Source organism: Trichoplusia ni, chromosome 4, assembly GCF_003590095.1.
Source record: "Trichoplusia ni isolate ovarian cell line Hi5 chromosome 4, tn1, whole genome shotgun sequence".
In the NCBI taxonomy this organism is placed as follows: Eukaryota; Metazoa; Arthropoda; class Insecta; order Lepidoptera; family Noctuidae; genus Trichoplusia; species Trichoplusia ni.
In genome coordinates this window covers 16,793,342-16,821,048 of record NC_039481.1, presented here as the reverse complement: position 1 = coordinate 16,821,048, position 27,707 = coordinate 16,793,342, and the positions used below count along the sequence as shown (strand labels likewise).

General features: G+C 34.8%; 1 protein-coding gene across 1 annotated transcript; it reads left to right on the top strand.

Moving 5' to 3' along the window:
• Window positions 1-331: 331 nt before the first annotated feature.
• On the top strand, window positions 332-26,327 carry LOC113493326 (large neutral amino acids transporter small subunit 2). The gene is made up of 7 exons (XM_026871258.1): window positions 332-742; window positions 4,572-4,870; window positions 16,730-16,855; window positions 20,050-20,191; window positions 22,409-22,532; window positions 25,255-25,455; window positions 25,703-26,327. The coding sequence occupies exons 1-7, from the start codon at window positions 600-602 to the stop codon at window positions 26,102-26,104; spliced, it is 1,437 nt and encodes a 478-aa protein (XP_026727059.1). The 5' UTR covers window positions 332-599; the 3' UTR covers window positions 26,105-26,327.
• The last annotated feature ends 1,380 nt before the right edge of the window (window positions 26,328-27,707 follow it).

Sequence of the window (27,707 nt, the reverse complement as noted above, 5' to 3'; positions counted from 1 at the left end):
ATCCATGTGAGGAGATTTTTACTGCCTAAAAATATGGTGCAATTAATAACATAATATGCCGTAATACCGTTACGTCAAAAGACAATTGATGCAGGTGCCTAAGAGGCAGTTATAATCGCTTTAAAATTCCACTACTATCATTGTGGCTTTGCGTGATTTTCACATGTCTGTATCTAAAATATTCAGTATTAATAATTAGATTGTCTGATGTTTCAGAAGTCTGATAAAGTCCTTTCAATTTTACCGGGCAAAAGTTCCATATGTTTTGCCGTCTTTGTCATAGGACGGTCCCGACTCGCGACGGCGACGTCCGTTCGCCTCGCGCGCGAGCCCCGGCACACATGCGCTGCGGCGACTGCTCCGAGTGGTCGGCTTACCGCGTCGTCAGTACTCGCCGCCTGACGTCAGCACCGCATCGTCTATTCCAGTTTCGCAGATCATAAAAATGGTAACAGAAAGTGATTCAGTCGTGTGAGATATTCCGTGGCGGCAAGTCCTGTCCATGCTCGTGTAATTTTGCGTAGAGTGGCGTGGATATCACGCGTGTTTTGCCCACGTGCGTGGCGTTTACCGGTGTACGCGATTGATTTTTTTGCGGAATGGGCGAAGAGTCTCAAGCCAGTGATGGCAAAGTGGTTTTAAAACGAAAAATAACATTATTTAATGGAGTTGGCATAATTATTGGGACTATTATTGGTTCCGGAATTTTCATATCTCCGACAGGAGTTTTCTTATACACCGGGTAAGCTGAGTGTCAAATTTCCCGCCTTTTTAAAGTTGTTTACAGTGACTTGTTCGTGTGTACAATTTGAATTCTTTTATCGCTTTACACTTAGGTACCTATCGGAAATTCGAAACGCATGCATTTGTATGCCGAATAAATATTTCTAGTTTACAAATTCTGCTGAGTCTTACATTTGCGATTTATATTTATACAATTTCTTAGAATCTTGTGCGTATTCCATGATGATGTTATTTTAGATGGAATGTCGTGTTTCAAGCAATCACGGCTAATTAAGTCGGTTACAACAGTCTACTGTTTTATAACATAGTAAAATGATAATCTTATCTGTCAATAAATGAATAAAAAGTTAGTAAAACACGTAATAAACATCCTATGATATATCATTTTACTGTCTATTAAATCCATAATTTTATATTTTTATCGCTCTCTAACTTTTCATGTACGACATTTTTTTTTGTTTTCTAGATTATGTAAATTTATACCCATTCAATCGTAAAATAGTTCAAAACTATAGTTTCATGTTTGTTTATCTTCTAAAATTATTTAAACCTTTCGTCATATTCTGATGAAAGAACTCTCGTTTTTTACTTTCACATTGCAACGCATACCGAGTGCATGGGCCCTTAACATTTACATTTTTTTAACCTATAACCAGGTGTTTTTAAATGTTTACCGAAAAAAAGTAAATGGGCGTGTGTATGTGTATATAGTAGTTTCATTTAAGCACCCACCTGTGGAAGCTGTGGCCGGCAACCAGGTGGCCGATAGTCGATCTAACAAGGATAGGAGAGCGGGCTTGTCCTGCGTAGCAACAAGGCCAAGGCTGCAGCATACAATATTGCAAACTTGGCCAATCTAAAGTAACATTACATACACCTTCAAGATGTGTAGTCAGCTTTATTCTACGATGTAATATGTGTTGTAGAGTCAGCTTTGTTTTTATGCTTTGTTAAGCGAAGATTTGTTTACGATGCACAATATCAATTGTAAAAGTTTTCTCATTAGTTCCATTGGTTTTAAAACTTTGTTTACTTAACAGTTTTGTTCATTAGTGTTTAAAAATATAATTAGGCTAATGACTCCTTTCTTCTATTAGATAAGTTTATCTAACTAACCCAGTTTAGAAATACCATACTTTTTCTTCAGAGAAGCGGAAATATGAACCATTTTTTTATTTTATTTTTGAGAATTCGTGGGTTCCCGTTGCGACCGTTTGTTTTAAGGTTTGTTTGGTAAGGATTTTGTTTTCTTAAACGTTAAAATAGCCTTGAGGCCCCTACCTGAGTTAGAGGTGCCTTTACAAACAGCGACTCTACCAAGAATTTTAGACTACGAATGGAGAGAATGGATTGTGCTCAGAAGTATTTATTCCTTGTAAATTTAATTGCAACTGTGTAACTTAAGTTAAATTGCTAATTGGATAGAGTGTCATTAGGTGTCAATGACCGACACATAAGCATTTACATACTTAACACCGAACGTCATTCTTTAATTAGAAGTATTTGAGATAAAGGAATATACTTTTGTTTAAAGTAAATTCAACTATCCATATGAAAGAAAACATTAGTTTTTGAACTTGGCAATCGAATCCTTATCAAATGACAATTATTACCTCTTCACATAACAGAACACAGGGTGTTTTTAGATGTAACCAATACCAATAAAAGTCCTTACCACAAAAATCCAATGTCAAACAAAAGGCCTTTTACTTAAAACGGTAATTGAAAATGGTGTTTCATTTAATTCTATTGTAATTGATTCAGTAGTACATTGTGTTTTTAAATAGCTTCAGAAGAACACGATTCAATTAGATACAGGGTACTAAAATTTATGGCTAACATTTGAAATTTTTTATATAAGGTTTTGCACTCGATAATTTCCGAATTTTTACACATTTTAGAATGTAGTTGATATCCGGCATTACATAACAACCTGGAATCATTTTTAGTGTTTGCTTTGATGATGATAAATCGCTCAATTTGGTATTTGACTATAACATATTTGTCAGTTAGATTTCCAAAAAAATATTTTCTATATTTATTATTATACTTGACTTTTTGTTTCCGCAATAAACTGTAGAAATATATATGCGGACAACATCACATACATTGTTCTGAACCCAAAGTAAGTTGCTTAAGCACTTGTGTTATGGAATTACGATACAACGAAGGTACCACAAATACCCAGACCCGAGACAATGTAGAAATGTGAATATTTACATTGACCCGACCGGGGATCGAACCCGGGACCTCAGAGCTAGCGACACCTTGAAACCGGTGTGTACGCCACTCGACCACGGAGGTCGTCAATATTAAAACAAATAAAAATCACGACGATAAACGCATAAAAGATCATGAAATGAAGTGGGGCTAATAACGTCACACGTAAAAGGAGCGTCACACAAAATATTACCTTGCTGTTAGTAGTAACGTTAATGAGCTTTGTAGGCACCGAACGCTGTTAAGATCAACAAACTATTCAGCTTAAAGGATTCAATAACATTTGAGCTAAAGAAACACTGACTACATTCCTAAACTAATATCTAGTACAACCTCCAATCAATCAGCCCATTTTAAATAAAAAAACACGTGAAAAATAGGAAACGAAAAATCATTTCTATAAAGAGCGTTTTTTATTTACCTTATAACGACTAGATATTATTATATCACTTAACTAGAGAGACAGATCATGAGAAATCCAAAGGATCTTTTGCCGTGACAAGATAAATAAATTATTATTCAGTCAATTTAATAGCCACTGCATCGTAATTGCTAGTAAAATATGGTTGCCGTAAATGGGTTTTCTCACGATACAAGCTAAGGCTGACACAGTTGCCTAGATTCATTCATCACTTCTAGAACTAGTCGTCCGTGGCCCTGAAGCCAGCGTAGTGCGGAGTTGTAACTGTATGACTGTACTTCAAAGTATTAGCTTACAGATAATACGTTACGTAGACTGATAAGATTGGACATAATAGTAAAACGTATCTAAATAGGAAGCAGATTAATTGGTAATCGGAAATGTGATGCGATCGAGTTTTTGTTAAATGTATAAAAATATCTATTCAAAAATAGGGTTTGATAATAATAACTAAGTGTCATGTTAATAATTATTTTTAAAACTTATGCTTGCGGTTTTTTATTTATTGTTTAAACTGTGCATCGCGGGTTATCTGCACAAATTTTTCTCCTCCTGAATGGAGCCTGTCCAAAGGTTGTTTGTAAAAGATAGCTCTTAGCAATACAGCGCCGATTGCGGCACCATGTAAATATATATACTTTGTCCTATCCTATACTTTTTTGGCGTGCAGTAAATATTTTTCTATTCCATTCTAATAGAATCTACGTTAAACACTAGTTTTCGAAAACCTCTTTTTAGTTTTTTCGGAGTTGGTGGTGTTTACTAAAGTCAAACTTACAATGAGAGACCAATTGTTACGGCACGTAGCGTAAGAAATGAATGCTAAAGTCATGACTGTTCGTTATCAGTTGATTAATAGTAACTGTAGTACATGCTATTGAGTAACAGTAGAAGGTAAATTTGGGTATGTAGTTGTTCCGTCAGAAGTGTTCTTGCAATTTTGCTTAATTATTATTATAGATGTTTTGATTATTCAATTTGCAATTTAATACAATTGTCATAAATGTTACAAAGTTCAGTAGATGTTTTCATACTTTGTTAGATATTTCCTATCCTTCATGTATCCTACTATTTTATAAAAAAAGGTACAAGATAAACTTAAAAGAAATTCGATGATCGAAAATCAATAGATACAAAATTAGCTTATCATTACTGATTTTGTTTCATATAATCTATCTCTACGCAGGTCAGTCGCTGCGTCTCTCTTAATATGGCTGGTGAGTGGTCTCCTGTCTACCCTGGGAGCGCTCTGCTACGCCGAGCTGGGCACATCGATCACGAGGTCTGGCGGTGACTATGCCTACATCTACGCGGCCTTCGGGCCACTGCCCGCCTTCCTGCGTATGTGGATCGCGCTGCTCATCATCAGACCCACGACTCAGGCGATAGTGGCTCTCACTTTCGGCCACTACGTGGTAAAGCCATTCTACCCAGAATGTGAACCACCAGAACAGGCTGTTAAACTTCTAGCTGCTGTCTGCTTATGTAAGTATTCTCTTCATACTTTTAATTACTATGTCTCAAAAACAAAAGCGTTGAAAATGTATTTAGAGTAAGTTCGAAGAATGAATAGAATATGCACATTTCGTGTATTTTGGCTTAATAACGTCACTGTCTTGACAATGAGACGTCATATGAACAACAATAGCCCCGCAATGAAAATGTATCTAAGTAACTCACGAGACTAGCAGTAAATATGCAGACCAAAACAGGTCAACTACACGCTATTGTTGAAAGTCACGAAATTGAACTTTACCCCCTTCGACATACAGGTCAATACAACAAAATATTTCCGCCTTATGCAGTTGACGACAGTACAGTTATGTAAGAAGCAGTATTAGAAATAGTACTTAACCAATTAGTCGAAATTGGAGTTTGCCCGTTTGACATTGTCTGTAAATTACATTCAGTGGGTCTAATGTCAATCTTAATAAGAACTGATTTCCTTGTAATGCTCTCAAAGCGTTCGCACATTCAATTACAAGAATGGCAAATCAAAATGGAATCGACAGTTTGAATTGGGCTGAATTGATGACTAATAGTGGAAGATTTTAAATTAGCTCTGTACTGTCGCTGTCTCGGAGACAATAAAACGTTATTCCCGATAAAAACAATATTTGTTGTTGAAATTTTAAAGGTTTGGAAAGTGTTTACATTCTGCGTATGCGTAAGGTGTTCCAATTTTCAGAACAAAAGTAAACTTTCTTAATTAATAATTCATGGGCGATAAGACCTGTTTGTTATTTCATGTAATTCTTTTACGTATTCAACATTTCGATAAATTCTCAAATACATTCAGGTAACGGTAAATAGTCGTGAAAGAGAACTAAATAGTTTTTTTTTGCAATTTCGTTTTTGTGGTTTTTTTTTAAAGATTTTTCTAGTTCATGTAAAGCATTGCCCTTTTAGCTTGCTACCGATTATATATCAACTATCGGAAAACTAGAATGTGTTTTCAATTACTTACCCTCAATTTTCACCTGGTACGTTAAGTACCCCTAGAGGTTTGGTATAATTTTAGTTCTCTTAATTCAAGCTCATGGACGTATCGGGTGATGGTGTGTATATAATCTGCTGTAACCGACCCTAATCCAGAAATGACAACTAACCTAACGCCACTTTTTTTTTCTTTAAAAAAAACGACTCCCTCAGTATGGAATTTAATTTAATCCTTGTATCGCGGAGGGTTTTACAAACATACAAATCACATGCACAAAGACAAGTTATACCTGTTGTGGAAGCGTGACAGCACTACCCAGCTAAGAGCGGTGTCTCTTTTCTACCAATGTAATAAATAGTATTTCAAGAAGAGGTAGTAGGACCTTAAGGTTAAAATCCCAAGTTTATAATCTGGCCTACAATTGCAATAGCAGCAATACAATTGCAGGCCAATAACCTGGTCATATGAATGAAACACTATAACATAGTAACGTCGTTAGCCAATTTATTTATCTTATCTATGCATTTATTATTGAGTTCTGTAAAACAAAATCAAATCAGGCACAAATTGGGTTGCTCATTTTGTGGTACAGCTGTAAGGCATATAAGAGGTAAATATTGTAGAGTCTTATTTGTAAAGTTCTCTCAGGGCGTAACTTAAGAAAGTAAAGTTCGTATTTTTTTTTAGATTTGGCACTGTTCTCGTCACACTTAAAAACAGTATTTATTACATAGTATTTTGTGTTATAAATACGGAGATATTTACTGCAAATAATAAGAAGAATTTACTCTTTTGATTACTTGCCTGTATTAAAACGGTTCTAGAGTCCAACATTCGTATGAATCGAAATGAGTTTTACAATTACATAAATTGTATATGCGTGTAGTATCAAGGATTGCCTAGAAACAATTGTAACATATGACCGACCTCTCGTTAAAGTTCGCCAGTTTTATCTACGAGTGATAATTATAATAACTATTGTTATCTATTATGTAACTTGTGATAAGTCCATCGATTTATATATGTAACTAGCTGTTGCCCGCGACTTAAGCGTGGTAAGGAGGTTATAGATAAATGAATTTGCAAGAAAATAATATTGCGACTATAAATTGAGATGTAAGCTATCCTTTATGTCAAGTTGGATGAAGTTGCAGACGGTGTGTGAATTTAATTGAAATCGGGAAAGTAGTTTAGGAGTGCACGGCGGCACAAACGACGTGACATATAATTTATATATATTATGTTAACTTATCTACATGTTTTAGGCCTCAACGATTACGTTAGTTATCTTCAGTATCTTATGTTATTTTTAATCCATATTTTATGAAGATAGCTTTGTTTTCACTTATCTAAAGACTGTCTAAACTCTAATCCATCACGTTCAGATCCTGCTTGCCTGATTGGTTGAAGGAATTTATTTATGAAAAGGTTGATTAAAGTTTAATTTGTATGAGGTTTCGGTCATCATATTAAGTTACGGTTAGTTGTCACCTGATAGACAAGAATAGTAGAGTATTTGACTAAAATCTTATAATACAAAACATATTAAATACGTTTTTAATAATTATAATAAATTAAGGAAGATTAAAAGCACTTTAGATGTTGAAATATATGGTACTGGGGGCTAGTGACATCACTTGCTAGCAAAAAGTGCCACACGAGATTTTGGATCACTGGATCAGAGGCATTTTTTATTCACGAGATTAAAGAATAAATACTTATAACTATACGTCAGATTAAAAAAAAATGAAAAATATACGTCCAATTTTTTTTTGAAATCCTACCAACACGCAATGAAGTAAAATAACTGCAATTGTGGAAGTGTGATAGCGCTCTACGCGGCATATAGCGGCATCTCTCTTCCATATTGCAATAATATTACTTTAGGAAGTGGTGGGCCCTCTGATCAATACGTTACGTTGGTTCCTTAGCAACTTTGTGTGGTTGTTTATCAACACGTTGGGAACGCTTTCAATCTTTGTTCACGTCTCAAGTGACGGTATTGTTTCGACAAACAACCAATGAATACCCAAAGCGAAAGTAATTGATTCTTACTTTTGTAAGTCGATGGTTCTGTGTCAAATTGTCAGTTAAGTAAGTTCCTTTCAAATTTATGACGTCACTTAATTAAGATATTTTTATAAAATGTCAAATTATTCAAAGTAACTTTTTGAGGATGATCTGTACTTAAACTATGCAACTGTTTTTTATACGTATTTATCGAATATCAATCAATTGATGTAGATTTAATTTTCGCAAATTCTTTTTAATTTTAAATATAATTGAGACAATTTAAGGTTTACTGCCATACTTTATGCACGGATAGCCTAGTGGTTAAGGTCTCCATGCTAAGCCCGTGCGAACCTGTCGCGGGATATATCCAAGTGAAGGACAAGATTTTTTCTATCCACAAATGGTTTTCCTGAGTCGGGGTATCTGTGTGCTGGTCACTTGAATATTGGTGGAACCCGTCGCGACTAAGAATAAAATTCCTTGTGCGGGAGTTGTTTGAAACAAAAAACAGACTTTAGAAGTTGCGTGTGGGTGGAATAACCCACTTTCACAATAAATTGTAATTTTATGAAATGGTGGTAAGAGACATAATTTAAATAGATTTTGAAAGTAATATAATCTCTGAATTAAACTTAATTAGTTTATTGTCAATTAGCATTAATGAAGATTTACAACATCTAATTAGATTGTTATCTTAACACACACTAATGATGGACAAATAAGGCATCGTTAACAAATGACGGCTGTATCCTTTTTACCGTTTTAAGGGCACTAAAAGTACCGGTAGTACTTTAGTCGTTCATTAGTGTCTTAACGGAAATTTACGACATTCCGAAGACAGTTAGAGACACAGTTGTTATCTACAATTCATGATCAACGGCTGTACAGCGACTCATGCCTCGTTTAGACGCCGCGAGAACTGTCGTGCGAGTTGCAGTACGAGTCCAGTCGCCGCACAGCTCGGTCTGCCTGCCTACTCCAGACAAACTTTGTGAATAGAGCTGGCACCAGACAAATATAATTTATAATGATGTGGATTGATCAAAGGAAAATTAAAAAAGTGTTTTCCTGTAAAAATAAAAAGGACTTTACAAAAAACAATCGGCTTTATATACACCGTCTAATTAAATTAAGACTGGAGTTTCTTAAGGAAGAAGCGCCCATCATTGCCGGCAAATCGTATCTTGCAAAATCTTTTCGTCCTCATCTAAACGCACCTTTAGCGGACTAAATGTATGTATGCTGATAGTTTTGCTTACTCGGGCATGACCCAATAATTGTTAACTTAGATAAACAATTTATTATTGCTAATAATGCTGAATACAATTGTTCGTCTAGTACATTGGCGGTCACCGAATGTGTGTCAATGTAGGTAACTTTCCGAACGCCAGTTGAACGGAACTGATGCATTATTTATTTGAACGACCACTACAATATATACTCATTAATATTATAAATTTTGAAAGAAAGTTTGTTACGATTTTACGCGTAAACCGACTATCTAATAGTAATGAAATTTTGTTCTATTATAGTTTCTTTTATTTGAAGTAACATAGGCTCTTTTTAGTTGACTTAATAAAAAGGATTTTCCTTTACATCCAATAATATTCCAATTAGCGATATCCACGCTGACATACTCTCTGTAGATGACCGTAACATTAATTAAACATAATATTGGCACAATGTTGTCGATAACTTTAACAGCTCGTTCGATTGTTGTCTAACTTTTAGCTTCGCACCACCGTCGTAACTTGATTTTATCTGCATGTTTCAATTTTTATGCAGACACAACTTATTTCGAACTTGGTTAAACCTTGACATGTCTAGATGACATTAAATTTAAAAACAATAAAGTTTTATGCAAATACCGTTGTATTGTATTGTTTATCGACTCAAATGATACGAAATTTTGACAGCCACCTTCATGAGCAGACAGGCTGAAGGAAATACTGCTAAAATATAGCATTGATTTTGTGTAAATATGTAAGTTTTTTTTAAAGAATAACCAATATTGTTTACCTTTTTACAGAACCATAATCTAATGGCGTGAGTACAGTCATTTCTTTTGTGCCTATAGCAAGTCTTGAAGTAATAGCATTGCAGTAGTGCAGCGTTTAGCACCCTACACTGTCTAAAGCGGTCTCTATTTCTCATTGCCAATAATATCTGTTTAAAAATTAGAGTTCCTTAGTTCTATTCGCCGTTTATCATTTCCCACGTCGATTTGTTATCTTCAATTCGACAGGAGTTAAATTGTGCGGTGTTTTACTAATGACAGTCTGTCCCCCTATCTCTAAGGCACGTGATAGTGTCAAGGATTTCAACATTAGTAACTGTACAGACCCCTCCGCTTATTTATATTTATAGATGTGACCACTAAGACAATAACCTCTGATAAAAGAACTCGACCCATATTCTTTTATAGCATGTCACTATCGTTATTCGTTTGTCGATCAAGATTATGGTGGATGATAAAATAATTTTACATAGTAGAACGTCTTTTACTTTAATTATTTTTCGTCCTTCTAACGCCTGCCCTTGGGACAGTTGGTATTTTCTCCACTGCCCACAGGTCTATTTTAACTAAGTATGTAGTATTTTTTTTCAAAACTACGTACTAATTGATGCTGTTTTGTTATACTTATCTGACACAGGTAGAATAAAAATAAACTTAAAACAATTAGAAATAAATGATATTTTTTGTTGATGTCGCAAGATATGTGGTAACAAAAAAAAAGATGAATTGAAAACCTGCTTTTTAAAGCCTGTTGGAAATATATTATATTATTCCTCGAACTCTACATTTTTCATACAACAAATTCAAAAACGAGTGTCACGTTTAGTTACAATTTTAAAGTGTATTTTATCTATGGATATCGCTCCTAAGCTAGAAAAAACTTAATGAATATTTAATTAAACGTAATTAGATTGGCTAGTGTATATTAGATAAATTAATTAGTCATTCGTGTGAGTAGTGGCAGGAAACTAAGCCCGTAAAATAAATGTATTTTCTGCCATTAGTTGACTTCATGTTGATGCTTCTGACTTAGGTTTATTTGTCCATAATATGTGACTTGGAATAAAAACCTTTGTTCAGGCGTCAAAAAAAAACTAAGCGTAGACTTATTACTAGCGCAGAATTCAATCATTAATTGAAATGTAAATTACAAATACAAAATAAAATCAACGACATAATTACTACAGTCCGTCGAAGATGAAGAAAATATAAGTTATTTAAATAATAAATTTCTTAAATGAAGGAATATGATCTCTAAACTATTGAGTTAAGGTTGAATTTAACATGCTAACTTAATGCACTGCTAGTATGAATTAACCCATAGAAACAGATATTTACTGTCCGCAGATATTCTTAATCATTTGCTGATGTGAAGTTAATTGCTTGCCCTTTCAACCCTTTTGCGATGGTAATCGACGATAACGACGAACAATATATACACAAATAACTAAATTATACTCGTATAATATCTGTGTGTATATGTATACTATGTATTATGTGGTATAACGACTTGCAGATTGGCGAACCTTCTTTGTCTTACTAGAGGGTAATGATTCGATAAGTAAGTCAAGTATATGATTATTTATATCTTTTAGTAAAGGAGAGATGACGAGTTTCTTATACGATTCGAGATTTTAGGAACCTCTTGGTGTGGCTGTGTGTATGCATGCATATGAAAATAATTTATTTTTTTACTATCGACAATGAATTGTACTTTTGTCTGACTGTCTAGCCAGCTGTCAACTAGGTAAATGCATATATAATTATTAGCTGTTTCCCCCGACTTCGTCCGCCTGGTTATAAGATATGTATAAGTTAAGAATTTTTGAACGGAAGCCCTCGAAGATAAATATTTTTCCCCGTTTTTGCCACATTTTCCATTGTATCTACATAGCCTTAAACCTTCCTCGATAAATGGTCTATTGAACATAAAAATATTTTTTCAATTTGAACCAGTAGTTCTTGAGATTAGCGCGTTCAAACAAAAAACAAACTCTTCAGCTTTATATATTAGTAATATAGAGTATAGATTATATTGTTTTCAAAATCAGTTAGTATATATTAACGTTGAAAAATTAATGTAGCCGGCATTAACCTTTTCTTTAGTATACTTTGACTTGTGGTGTTATTTCGCACTGAGTCATTTTAATAATCCTAAGGAAACGAATGAAGGGAAATCCCGCCATTATGATGTGCGTGCAAGCTTTTAAACGTTTATTACTTTTTGTAGAGTCATTTATCCTCAATTTACTTACATATTAAATTGTTACGAAGACCTAAAATGTTGTAAAAATTAATTGTGAGAAAAACTGCAAATTAAATAAGTGTATAATCTGATATTTTACTATAACTTATAAAAGTACAGTAAAATATAAATTTTCAGCATGATATTTGATCTATAATATATCTATCTTCTATAATTATCTATCTATAATTAATAAACATTTTTTCTTTGACACCATCACTCACCAAAGGTTCACAAAAAAAAGAAAATCAATCGAGATTCAAATACGCTAAACGTTTATATCAAAGACGGGTTTTATTAAGGCTAGTCAAACAAACCTAAATGAAAAGCAATAGGAAGCCTTTAATTCATTGATTGCATTGCGTCTCAGAGCGGATCTGACGGCGGAAACTCCACTTAACTCAATTACTCCCTATAGAGATGGATATAATTCTCTTTGAAATAAACCTCCTTCGAGACAGCAAATACTGGCGTGAATTAATATACTATAGAAAAATAAAAACCCAATAAACTTGTTTTTAATGTTTGATAACAACAAGACATACAACTTAATGCAAATTGGCTTAAAAGTTTACTTCTATTGTTATTTAATTCAAATAGAAGTGCCTGTTAAATTAGACCCGTTCACAGCATTTTCATTCCTACTTGTCTTATTTATTCCACCTGAAATTATCGTTGGTTTAGTATTTTAAAATAGTAGAGACTCGTGCCTTCATAAGACCCTTGATAGGCAAAGAAGGCCATTGTACATAATATGCATAAGGCGCTTGCTCACTGCAGACCGACGATTTTTGATGCCGTATTTTTTTTTAATATTTATTTTTAGTTTTAATCTTAATTGTTTTTCATCCTAATTGGCATAACCATTTAATGTTGGAATCTAAACTTATCTGTGAGGCCACTGACTTCTGAGATACACGGATTGCTTTAGTTCAGAGGTCAAAGTTTAAACTTAAACGTAATTAATTTATGTAAACCGTTTCATAACGTTACTCTGCATCGTAAATAAAGAATTAAATAAAATCTTAAATGATTATAATCCTGACCTTGATTATTATCTCAGGCTCACGTTTAATTAAGGAAACATGAGCTAATGGCTTGTTTGTGCTGTGGTTATTAATGTAAGTTGAGACTGGACCACGACGGGATGTCAACATACCTCTAGTACCTACTTGAAACGGAAACGTTAAGTGAAAAATAGTACTAGTCGGAGTGTAATTAGGGCAATTTGGTGTAGCAATAGGAAGATTAAGATATCGAATTTAGTAGTTAATTTAAAGAAGGAAACGTTAAAATTTTGACTTGAGGTTCAAGAGTTTGCACGGAATAGGGAGAATGGGAAGATTCTTAGCTCTTTAAATAACGAGGATCATGATATTTGGATAGAAAATACATTTAAATCAACAAAATAAAGTAGAGCTATCGTATTCGTTATACACGAGCGTCTGAGTTCTTATGTCATTCATTCAAATATAACTTGAAATTAAGTGTAACTTGAGTACTGATAAGAAACCCTATGAAGTATCATTGGATTATGGGAACTACTCGAACTCAGTACATTATCACTTAAATGCTCGTATCGGTTGGGTTGACGCACCCATTAATGATATACACAGTATTTGCTATGGCATCCAGGAAAATGGCTTGTATAGGCTGCACATAAACTGATATAGAATAGTGTTTTCCGAGCCTATAATGTGTCTCTACTGGGCAAAAGCCTAACCTATATCCTACCAAACTGGAAGAAAACCTCAAAATAGCTTTTGAATCGGTTTGGCTAGAATCTTTTAATGGTTTAGGAAGATATTGTGTTAGAACTTTAATTGATTGATGAACATTCGTTCCATGCATAAAAGAGGTCAGTGCCCCGAAATAATATCTACAATTTCATGTTTTTGGAATTTCATTGAACTTGAGTATTTTCTGCATTTAAAATTTTAATGTTACCTAATGTTTCTGTGTTTCTCAGTTTTGTAATCTTTTGCTTAAATGATGGCTGTTAACAATTTCGGCTAAATAAGAAATTCCTACTTGTTCGCGTCTCGATGACACGAACAAGTAAGTAGGTACAGCACGCTCTGAAATATGATCTAATCTTTGTAAAAACGATACACTTCTATTAATATAGCTGAAAAAAAAAACAACTTTTTTTTCAAATTGTCTGTGTAGTCATTTTCAAAAGAGGCCAAATTAGACCAATAGAGAAGTCGAGAGTTCTTGATGCGAATCCTAACAAGAATTAACGAATTAGCTTTCGAAAAGCAAGTTAAAAACTTGGGAGACTTGCTGTGTGGTAGGTACCTCAATTACCACTTATCTATAGATAGTCTAGTATGTATAATAATAGTAATAATATTTTTTTCTCCTATAGCTTCCCATCTTATCTTTGCAAAATAATACATTCAAAGGGCAACAATGTTAGTAGCAGTGTTGGCTGAAATGATTCGCTCTGTTTAAACAATTAGCACATCATCTCAAATTATACTTTAATGATCAGAGATAGGCCTTAATAAAGCCCATAAATTAAAACAGTTATTAGTCTCAATAGATTTGTTTACTCGCTGCGGGACTAATACGGCTGAAAGGTCTGGAATACGTATCAAAGTAATTAAAAACGGGGCACAGAAATGTTCACTCTTGTGTTCAACGCACAAAGAGATCAGTCGGCAAGCTCAGGGGCAATATTCCTGATGCCTGCCGGGCCAGCTGGATTGTCCAAAAGGGTTTCCACGACCCCGGTAGACAAAAGGTAAAAGTAGGGATTTTACCTGAGTGGATTTTACTCTGAAAAAGTCTGACACTCCCTTCAGCTCAACCCAAAGCGGCAGTGCCGGCGTAAGGCCCACTGACACCCCGGGCGAAAATATTGTGGCGCCCACTATCAAGTGTTAGTTTTTTGCTGATCCCAAGTAAAACTATATCAAGAATTTCATCTTTCTTTAGCGTTACGTTTGGCGGTGGAAGTACTCTAGCGTAGAGCACAGTTCTGAGGGTTTGCGCCAGGAGAGGCAAGAGACTCCAACTTCAGACCTTGGCGCCCCCCAGAATTTGTCCAATCGCCCCATCACGCCCCCCCCCCTAACGCCGGCACTGCAAAGCGGAAGTAGTCAAATAAAATGCAGAGACAAATATAATTTTCAGAATGTCACTTAGGAGAATGACCTTTTTGCATACGTCTTTGTAAGTAGCATTTAGCACCATCATCGTCGTCCCAGCCTTTTCCCAACTATGTTGGGGTCAACTTCCAATCTAACCGGATTCAGCTAAGTACCAATGTGTTACAAGGAGCTACTGCCTATCCATACCTACCCATATACCTGGGTAACACGATACCCCTTAAATTGGTTGTCAAACTTTCTAGCTGCTGACTACGCGTAACGACAGTCCAAGATGTATGAATAACAACCATGACCCGCAATTTAACTCGCGGAAATCGTTATGACAAAGATGGTCACCCATCCCCGGACTGACCGTGTCAAACGTAGCTTAACTTGTGATCGATCAACGTGCTCCTTGTTTAAGTAATATTTAGCAATAAATGAAGCCTAAAACATATGAAGCGTACATGATACTTTGGTTGTTACTTTGCAAATGATTGCTTATCTTTAAGCAATATTATTTTACGCTGTAGGTTCGTGACATTTAAATATCAGATGCTTTGCCACTTACCATGTTAATTGATAACTAGTTAAACGAGTTTTAATTAGAATATCTCATTTTCACGGTAAATAATTTTCTTTTTTTAGAAAATGTAGAGTGCAAAGTGTTATAACACAAGTTGTTTGTTATCAGTGTTTCGTTAATGATAACAATTGTTTTTTTATGAATGAAAAACATCTCATCATCAGTTTACGCATCGTTCGTATGTGCATATTAGCTCCCCTATGGCAAATAGATTTGGAAATTTTTCGTTGATAAAACTTGACTATAAACTAAATGAAGTTGAAAATGAGAGAATAAATAATCTCGCAGTATGTGATAAATTATCTACAACTAAAACATTGTTTTACCGTTGCATGAAGTAATAAAATATTAATTTCTTAGAATATAAACATGCAAATTACATAGTTTACTCTTTGGAGCTGGTTCTCAAACATGTCCTAACCGCCTAGGGTTATTTGCCAATACGAGAAGACGAACTAGTATAGTCAGTTACAAAAGTCGATGAATAAATGTAATTTATAAAGTGCCAGTAGTTTTTAGCGCTATGCTTCTATATATTTTGTAAATTTGGTTATACTTATTTATAAAATCATTAGCATAGTATTACTAGATATGGCTCTACATAGCTGCCAAAAATAGGTTTACCAGCATATCCAAAAATCCCTTATCATTAATAGTAAAAATAGAAGAAGGGAAACAAAAATATGAATACATAGGGTTTAAAATTATATTAACGGACCGTTTTTGCTGGCTGAAGTCAGAAGCGTGTTGTGTTTGTCTTTGTTCCCATTTTCAAAAGTCTTCAAAAAGAAGGAGGTTTTGATTTTGTCGGTATTTTTTTTTTATTAACTTAAAAACTTTAACTTAAAAAAAATCATCGAGTTTGGGTCACCAGTGTTTATTTGAGTCGATTGAATATTTTTTGGTCTTAAAATATATATATTGATGATCTTCCTCTTCCCACAGGCATACTGACTGCAATAAACTGCATCAGCGTGCGATGGACGATGAGGATACAAGATGTGTTCACCTCGTCCAAACTGTTGGCGCTCATCGTTATCATCATATCCGGTATCTACTATATTTGTATCGGTAAGTCAAGAATATTCTAATTACATTGCTTCTACATCTTCATAGCTAACTTAACAGAAATCGGCTCAAGTCTTGATATACTCCCAAAATCGTTGCCTCGATTCTATCAAAATTAGTTCTATGCGAAAAAGTCTACTGTAAATGGCATGGACATTTATGAAAGTTTGTTTTTTAATAAAAACGATTTTCTCCCTAAGAAATATTATTTTGCCACGGTGGGTTTCACAAACGTTTTTGGTAGTTGTGAATTCAGATAACATTGGATAGTTTTTCCATCTAAATATCAAATTTCGTTGAATTAATTTCATCGACAGTCTTTACGTGGTAATTTTTTCCCATTCCATGTCTCACCTTATCCCAAAATGATATTTTTTATTACATCTACAAAGAGCTGCGATACTTAATTAAAATAAATTCCCCAAAACTTTCACAAACCCCTCAAATAACACAAACTAGGAAATGTAGAGCATTTTTATCAAGCACTATATGTTAGTAAGTGCCCATGTTCGTCGATTACGCACCAACCTTCGAGATAAGCGTTCAGTAGTAGGTCAGCGCTAACACTGATTGATAGGTAAGGTTAATCTTAACCTCAATAACCTCATTGTGTTACGGTAGCTAAGGACTTATCAAAATTAATGGGTCGTGAAATCCTTAATCCAAATCTTTGTGAATTTTGTCCAAATATTAAGTTTTTATTGTTATGCTATTAGGCAATTAATGTTCTTGAAAGAAGTAATCTCAATTAGTTATCGGAAACCGTCCTCTTAAATGTATCAAAAAGCCCTGTAGGGTTGAAAATGATCACACGATTTATTATACAGGATGTTTCGAACGATAAGGAATTACGTTTAGGTAGAGACTATCGGTGGTAGCTATCCCTATAGTTTCACCGCAAAAACCCAGTATGTATTGTCTGAGACTCGCTATCTAGAATGAAATGAAGCTACTATTTTAATATCATCTTATTTCGTAAATTACTTTACTGTTGCGTCCCGAACCGCTTATTAAAAGGAGAGTCGTAATCCATAGTCTCTAGCTTAGTGACACTTTTACAATTATTAACATTATAAATAACGCTCAAATATATGGAAATTACGTTTTCCATTGACGTATCTAGAAATTATGGGAGATTTTCTTTCTGTGTTTTCTTCCCTTCTCCGAAAAATTATATCGTTAAACAAAACATTTTGGCAATAGAGCGGCATATCATCATCGTTAATGTCTTCAATTAAAGCGTAAATTAGAGGAAGAACGTGTACCACGAGCTTAAAATAGTACCATCGTGAATAAGAACGTCAAATATTGAATGTGATGTAAATTACGCCCTAAATAAGAAAGTTACTGCGCAGGAACTATTTTTATAACTTGTTACGGAAATAGAAAGTGCATAGAAAGCTATAAGGGCTTAATCGATGCCAACAATGATTGATAATATGAAAGTAACATTCACCGTGCTGGGAAATTGTTTATGATGTGAATGAGTAAATAATTATGTAGCTACTCTACTGATTACCCTGGTATTTGATGAAGCTATTAGAAATTGTGCATAGGTTCCCAGTGCTTATGACTTTTATTATATAAGAACGGGACCGTGGGGGCAAAAGCGCAAAAAAATAATACGAAAGTACCTAATGCAAATTTGGTACACATAATATTATTGCTCGTACCTAGCCTGTAGAGGAGGTATTTGCCAATCAGTGCGATAATTAGACTGAAAAAACATAAAATTTAATTCACAAGTGATATCATATTCAATGAACTTTTATCTCAAGATGGTAAAACAACAAAACATTATTATGAAAATAATATGTGATATGGCTCTTTCTAGAGTTTAGGAAGATAATGATTAAGCAAAATATTTGAGTAAATAAATATTTTACGATATTGATAACGATGCTTTTATAGTAAACAGTTTGTTTAACCTACATACTCATTATATATTTTGTATGCCTTCCCTACCATCCAGGCTGATATACGTAAGAGTATATTATTGTCTGTTCTTATCCATAAGAATGAAATTTGGAACCTCGCAACTAGCCTGTAATTTAACAATTTAAAAGTGCCTGAAAAAGGCTAAATTGGCATAAAAACTTTTTGATGAATGGCAAGGTGTACAAAGTCAAGTCTGAAATTAGCAGAAATGTACTTCTAAATTTCGGCATAAATGCCTTCGAATATATTATACGCATAAATATCGTATTTGCGCAGTAATAAGTCCGAACACAGCTGAGATTTTCTTCGTAACGCAATTCGGCAAGTGTTAATGACGTCACTCCAACATGCCCCGTGCGACGCACATTTACGTAGAGATGTGTGACAAATTAATTTTCTTCCGACCGAGAAAAATGCGGAAACTACACCTTTATATTATACGACATTACAGCCTAACAGTTGATAATAATCGCTTCTGTGTACATTTGTAGTAAACAAAGCTATCAATGAAAGCATTCTTCCCTCATTATGATTTATATTCCGCATAAGCCCAGTCCTTGTGAATACGCATAAACGTTTGCTATAAATTAATGATACATTGGCTTGCCAAGCGCCTGACATTGATAGGAAAAACTGGAGGTCCGTGGCATATTCCATATTTATGATACGCAAGTACGGCTACTAACTTGATAAATGATTGTTTATTATTTATGCTTCAAGATATCATGTTTCCTCTGTGAAGACTAACCGAATTTAACGTACGCGTAGGTTTATCCGGGCTACAATAAACATGATAGGGAATGACCCCGGATTTCACTAATTTTGTTTATCTGATGTGTTTTTTTCTACAACAAGAAGATATATTTATAATAGAGTAAAGTACTCTTACACAATCATAACATTTTATTTAATAACGGTCAACTCAGTAATCATGCGTAAGTTCATGATTAAGAATTTTAAATTAGTTCTATACTAGTCGGTCTTTCCCGATAAATACGAGTGAGAATGTCAAAATAATTATATTAACGTCTTGGAATTAAGCACCATTTTTTTTTAAATATGTTCCTACTTGGTACTCTGTTCCTGAAAGATAGAATGGAACTCATAATTGGAATTAAATATTTCATTTAGTACAACAAACTATTCACAGTCACAAATACACTTCAGCCTACTCAAATCAGAATCTGATGTTTCCGAGGTTAAAAGACAAGACTGCACTATTAAGTAATCATAAAATTGAACTATCTCTTTGTTATCAGGACACTCAGAAAACTTCCAAGGAGCCTTCGATGGAGAGTTCAGTGCAGGAAACATAGCTCTTGCCTTCTACTCTGGACTCTTCGCGTTCGGAGGGTGGAACTACCTCAACTTCGTCACTGAAGAGCTCCAGGATCCATACAAGTAAGTACAAGAATTATAATTAACTTTCATAAGTCGTACTAAAAAGATCGGAAGGAATTCTGTCATACTTATTTCTTTAGTTTTTCATCCATACATAAAAGTCAGTGTCATCAAACTCCTGCTTCTCGTGATAACCGGCCAAGTGCCGAAATGTAACGGATTAACAAAAAAAAAATTCAAGACCAAATTATGTTAGCGATAATTTTCCAATAATAAAACTGAAGGCATAACTTTTGTCTCCCTCTTTGTAACTAGCATGATTTCTGAGAAAACACGTACCGGGTACCAATTTAATATCTCCGTAACGGTCCTGTGCGTGCATAACCGAAGGACAAGATTGCTGACAACTTTTTATATTTGCTCTTACCGACTTTATGCAACATACGGACCAGTTGCGTCATTCGAAGTAGAACAAATAAAACGAACGGTGTCAAGAGCGGCGATTTGGTATTGTAAACAGTCTAGAGTTTCATTCTATTCACTTTAATCCTTGGTAGTGGCCCCGTGGAGCGTTTGTCAAACATCCTTGGCATTCGCAGTTTGATTTTGCGATAAGAGCGGGACGGCAGCTGTGGACGTTGAGCACGATAGTAAACGGAGCGTAGTACTTATCTGAACTTGTAATTTTAGATTGGCTATTGAAATTAATGAATAACAAACGTCAAATAAACGTCGGTAAAAGATATGTTTTATTCAATAGGTACTGTAAGTAAGTGCTTCACTCCTCCTATTGCATGTTTTATTCATTGAACCGTTTATATCGGACCCGTTTGTTCAAGTGACCACTAGACATTTCAGCCTATTTACTCAAGAGGATTTAAGTAATACTTATTCTTGGGAACTTGTTGAAACTTTACTAATATGAACTCATGTTTCGACTGGTTGTTTAAATGTCTTCACATTTTAGAAGTGTGTTGATATATTCAATTAATAGTGAGTGCTAAAGGTAGTGAATAGTAGTGATAATGTTTAAACATTATCGCTTGGTGCTTAAAATTAACATTAAGATACTCTACACACTTTTACGCTCTAGTAATTCGGAAGAGACATTTAAAATTTGCGATGCAAAAAATGTGAAACATGTGTAAGAAAATACAGTATTGAGGAAATAAGTTGATACGCCATGAATTTCATTAATAGTTTTATCACAGTTGGCTTGTCGCCAGAGCATACACCTCGTTGCATTTACACTATCAGTACTGACTTTGACCCAATTTCCAAAGTTAATCCCAATTTACCTTAAACAACAGGCATCATAATCTAGAAAGCTAAGTAATTTTTGAATGTTATCGTTTATAGCTGTTAATTGATGAGTAGATGCTTGGCTTTTACGCCGCAGTATTTATCCATCGAAAATCGTTATTTGAAATTTGATATTTTTAAACTTACGTAATTTTTCCTTCGTACATTTAGATTGTTATTTAGGTAAAATAATAGAGCCTCTCAGTGTATCAGAAATTCATATTAAATGCAAAATCGAAACATTTATACATTGTACCTAATAGTTTGAATTTTATACATACTTATGCATTAAATAAGAGTCTTCTGATGCAATTTGATAAACGAATTCTTAGATCATAAATATATCAGTAGGTATATTGAGATTAGAAACACAATTTACTGTCACAAGATAATACATAATCAATATCAGTTTATAGATCGTTGATATTATAATTGATTGGATTACTTCATCGAAAATTATAATTATTATTGGTTTTATAACCAGTTTATATGATACTGAATGCAGTTGCGATATGAATCAGAATTGTTTCCCAACTTCCAGACATATTCGCAAGATTATCTACAACATGATGAAATCTTGCTAATACCTACTGTTGTAAATGAGTAATATTCAGAGCAGCAGTTTCTTTTATTTGTGCCACAATAAGAGTGGTGTTATTTTGATTGAGCGATTTCAATTTAGTTTGCTTTTTCACTTAAGGTGAATTATGTGCAAGAGTTTGCTTAAACCGATAGAGCCACATAAAAGTTATAGGGATAAAAGGTTTTACCGTCAGAGATTTTTTAATTTTACTTAGCCTTACCATTTTAGGTGAACAATAATACTCATAGCCGGAAGATTACAACCATTATCTTTCTAACACTATATTTAACGTTATTGCAACGCATGCGTCAATAAACATTCCTTCGCGACGTTCCTCGTTGATATTAGATAATAAACTTTTATGTTCTTCATTTTGATGTGCGTTATTTCAGGAATTTGCCTCGTGCGATATGGATCGCGATGCCCATGGTGACTATAATCTACGTGCTGGCGAACTTGGCGTACTTCGCCGTGGTCACCAAAATGGAAATGATGACGAATCCGGCAGTGGCTGCGGTAAGATATTATTTATATTTTTTTGATATTCACATGACATTAATTTCTTCATTGGGTAGTTGAGACATACGCGTTGAAAGATTTGGCTGGAGAAAGCCATAAACTGTGAGAATTATGCTTCCATTAGCAGTAAGCCGTTAATTATAATAGAGTTGGCTTTTCCTATTTTCTTTTCGTGGAATTTCTATGAATGAAGTTTTAGTAAGAAATAGAAAAAAAGTTATAGTTTTTTATCCCCCTATCGCCTAAATACTATTAAGGATATTCCAGTTCGTGTCTATGCACGAGGAAATCAACACTTATTTTCTATTTTTGTATTCTTCAAACCACCTGTTTTCAAGGCTAAGCCAAGTCGGTTAGAAGGCCTTGGGATGCGTATCAAAATGTGGTCACGTCTAGCATGTTAATAGGCGTACGTAGTAGTTACAATTAGCAATAGAAATCGGCTAACACTACGAGTATCAGGTTGTCTGCCCTTCATGTAAGCTCATGACAAAAATAATGTCATATACATTGGAAAAAGACTCAACAAAGTCTCTATTACCAGAGGAAGGTTCAGAGGTTACAACCATAAAACAATACAGAAGAATTGAGGACCCCCTCATTTTTGAAATCGGTAGAAAATACTGATACTTTGTAAATAGTATTGTGCTGACTGTACCCCACCTATTGTTACACTGTGGTTAAATGATTTCGTCTCATATTATGTCATACTTTTGTCACTATTTATAACTATAGATGAGGAAAATTGAATGAGGTAACGTAAGAAGTTTGAGCTATAATTTACATCCTTTGACTCTACTTTGAATTTATGACCTCTACGGCATAATCTTCTGGTATAGGCATAGCAGTTACTTGTTGCTGGGCTCTCTTTTCGGCACCGCAGTTCCAGATTTGCCCATTGTGCTTAATATAGTTTTGGTAGGTGTTGAGTCCAGCCATCCCTATATCCTCGATAGGCATAGAACTCTCCTGGGACGTCGGCAGCCTTCTGATAGGGACCTAGGTGTACCGCGAGTTCCTATAAAGTCCTAGTAAAAAGGCAAATCACAATTTTTTAGAATGAAAGACACACCAAGATTCTTTCACTATTTAAGCAATTAAACAAATCGAGTATTTTTAGATAAAAAAGTGGGATAGTTTTGTTTTATCTATTTATTTTCTGTTAAGTGTTGCTTTAATAATAAGACACTACAGAGTTATGAATCTATGAATTAGGTTACATACTTATCTTAACAGTCAAGTCACTAAGTCAGTCAAGACCTTTCTGACACAACTAGAAGTTCAATAGGGCATCGTTCCTTTTTGGTTTAACTATTTTTTATGTTTTGTCGTTCATTAATTACTCTTTTTTCAATTTGGTGAACTTGAGCGCATGCTTTGACAATGTTTTATCAATCACCACGCCAAGGATCAATTCATACTAGTACAGAGAGTGGAGGCACGTCTAAATTCGTCCATAATTTAGACTTTTATGTAAGAGGAAGTATGTTTTATTTTAAAGAGTTAAGGTTGAATTTGCAATATTAGTCCTCGGATTAACGATTAGTCGTCCTTGAACATACTGGTATAAATGCACTTGATCTCTACAATAGTATGAATTGATCTTACGTCATTTAACGTTGAGAACAAACGATGCAGAGGGTTGGAAGGGCGTTCGTTGATTTGTTGAACTTCAAATGTTCTTGAACTTGATAATAAATCATACAGCTACTTAGACAAGCAAGATAATTTTATTTTATTATCACAGTGGTAGATTCCATGCGCCGTGTAATCGATGTCTTGAATGGAATGGAGGAAAGACAGATTGACACTGAGTGAGTGATTTGTGAATAACTTAGGTAGGTATATCTCTACATTGATAATGCAATTAACTAGTGTCTGTAGAAGGTACCTGCCTGCTTTTATGTGTAGGTTAGGTTATAAGCTAGCCTTTTTCTCTTTTTTTAAGGATAATGTTTTTTTTCAGCTGCACTAAAAATAAGTTATTCTTTTTTTTTTCGTGACATAGTTGGATGTGCATTATTTACTAAAGGAAAAACGTCATGTGACATATATCCAGAACAGTTTAGTTTAATAATAGCATTTTGGATTTCAATTTCCTTGTTCCACATAAGACCCACAAATGCTTAATTATGAAGTTTTCCTCAAAAACTATATTGTATAAAAGGGTCTTTTATGTCCTTTAATAGATTTTAGATATATATTACACGTACGTTATTTAATCTCTATGATTTTGCATGGCTACGTTCAGGGCCATCTATTGTGTAAATTGTATGGGGAATTCTGAATTACATTTTCATTCACTAGATTTATATCAGCTGGTACATTTGAGCCACTCCTGGTTTTGCCATTTTGAGTATTACACTCAGTAATAGTGTCATTCGATAGGAGCAGATATTAACAGCTGTGCAAAAGAGCAACGCTTAGCAAAAATTTCGCCATAATGTTACGTGAATTGTAGAGACACGTACTTAGACAGAACGTCACTTGGCTGTTAATTAGGTACTATTAAGCGGTAGAGCGTAGTCGAGTGCTAAAAACGTAACTACGCCAAATCCACAAGCACACGACTTGTTGCGGGTTGGATCTCCGCGTAGGACAAGCACTTGTGTGTTATATGATCCACGAATGCTTGTTCTGTGTCTAGGTCTCAGTCGGACTCGTTTAATATTGTCGTAATTTGCCTACTTACTTATATATTTCCTTTGGAATTTTCTAGGTGTTCGGAGACCGTCTTTTCGGTGGTTGGAGTTGGATGATCCCAGTGTTCGTGGCTCTGTCGACCTTCGGAGGGGTGAATGGCGTGTTGTTCACGTCGGCAAGACTGTTCGCTACTGGCGCCCAGGAGGGGCACATGCCTGCCTTCTTCTCACTTTTCCATATTGAAAAGCAGACACCTATACCTGCCCTGATGTTCACTGTAAGTTATTTGCTTAAAGAAGGACATTGTTAATAAATTAGAAGCTTCGGCTAGTAATAGGATTCTGGGTCCTCTAGAATTCCTTGAATTCTGATACCTCCAGGTATACGAAAAGAAACATCCAGTTTGGGATACGAAAATAATGTGACGAGGAAAACTTAAGTATACAGCAAAATGAACAATGAAGTTTCTCCACATATAACTCAATACCACCTGTATTTAACTTTATACTTTTTTATCATTCCAGTGTCTTTTCTCCCTGCTCATGTTGACGACAAGCAACGTTTTCGATCTCATCAACTACTTCTCGCAAACACTCTGGCTGTCTGTGGGCGCGTCTGTCGTCGGCATGCTGTGGTTACGCCGCGCCAAGCCCGACATCCCGAGACCCATCAAGGTCAACATCGTCATACCGTACCTGTTCCTCATTGCCATCGGATGTCTAGTCATCATCCCGGCCATCACTCGACCAACAGACACTGCCATAGGTCTAGCTATACTCCTGTCAGGCATACCTGTGTATTACTTATGTGTCAGGTGGAAGAGCAAGCCTGAGATGTACCACTCTCTCTCCGGTTGTATCCTAAGGTTCCTACAAAAGCTCTGCTCATGCATTTACGTCGATTCCTCCGAGAAGATGTCGAATTGAACTACTGTGGACAACTTTGTGGAATCAGATTTCGTTCGGAATATTTACAAGGACCTTGTTAAGATATTAAAATGTAAAGGACCAATATGATAATGTATACTTATGGGACCGTTCATTTGTTACATGGTACTGTGATAGAAGTTCTGCGAATAAACTTTTATTTGTGACGTATCTCATACAGGTCGTCTTATAGAGATTTTTTGGTATACGTAACCACAACATATTTTTGTCTTTTATTCGATTTTTCCCAGTTTTTGTCGCCGTCCTTACTTGTAGAAAATTCTCCTTTTGGCTATGGCAGTTTTTTGTCTCATAATCTATAGAATACTGTATTCATCAAAGTAATATACTCATAGGTGTTCTACTATTACTAATTGCTTTTTACGCTTCGGAAGTTTAACAGTAATGGAAAGTATGACAATAAACTTTGCGACTTGTGGCAGTGTTTTTTAGGTTGAAATTCGAGCTGTATTAATTGTAGTATAGAACAATTCCAGTCTGACTGAGGTCAAATTGTACGTGACGTCATATTCCAAACACTCAAGTCATTAAGTTGGTACCTGGATTTTATATAGGTACTTACTTGTTTATTGAAATAGTCAGTTGGCGGTTGTAAGATATTGTTCTACATACGGAATCTCTAAAATCTGGGTACCAGCCGACCAAAAATCGAAAAACTTGCTATTAGAGCCCTTTATGCAAACATGGTGTATTTAATGACGAGAATTGACGAATGAAGGTGGAAATTTATGATAAGTATTAAAGAAGTAAGAAAAGTAGGTACAGTCAGCAAGACAACTCGTTAAAACTATTAAATGATGTAACGGTTTACTCACGCGTATTTATCGGGGTAGCCCGACTAGTTTCGGACACAACTCGCGATCCCGCCGCGTCTGCTCATGATTAAGGACTCCGGTTGGGTCCGAAACTAGTCGGGCTACCCCGATAAATATGCGTGAGTAAATCGTTACATCATTTAATAATGAATCAGTCTCACGATAGTTATTATAAAAACTCCTTAAAACCATAATATAGCGAATCCAATAGGTGCACATGTATCATTTGGACTATCAAGGTGACTTAAAGACCAGATTCTACTAAAATCTTGCAAAACAACAGTATTTTAAATGAACGTTGAAGAGTATTGACAGTTCCAAAATCAAATTTAATTTTGTTCACCGAATTTCTTTGCTGACCGTACTTACCCGTTACACTATTATTTTCGACCGGAAGTTACGTCATAAGGCCCTCATCTACATACAATGCTGTCAATATAAACCTAAAAAAAAAAGCTTTTCACCTTTTTAAATAGGTGTTTCGTGACAGCTCTCTGATTTTCTAACTTATTTATACGTTTAGATGTAAGAGTATTTATATTTTAAAGATAATAAGGTACGGACATTCCTACAAAGCACTGTTTTTTTATAATTATTAGACCTAAATTATTTAGGCAATATTTGTTAGTTTTGCTACAATTTTGTTTTAATTTTACACTTTTTGATATGTATTCAGACTCTACATTGTTATTTGTACAATAATTTACATATACATTTTTAATTTGGAAGTATCTTACACACTGACTTACAAATATTCGTAATCTGTA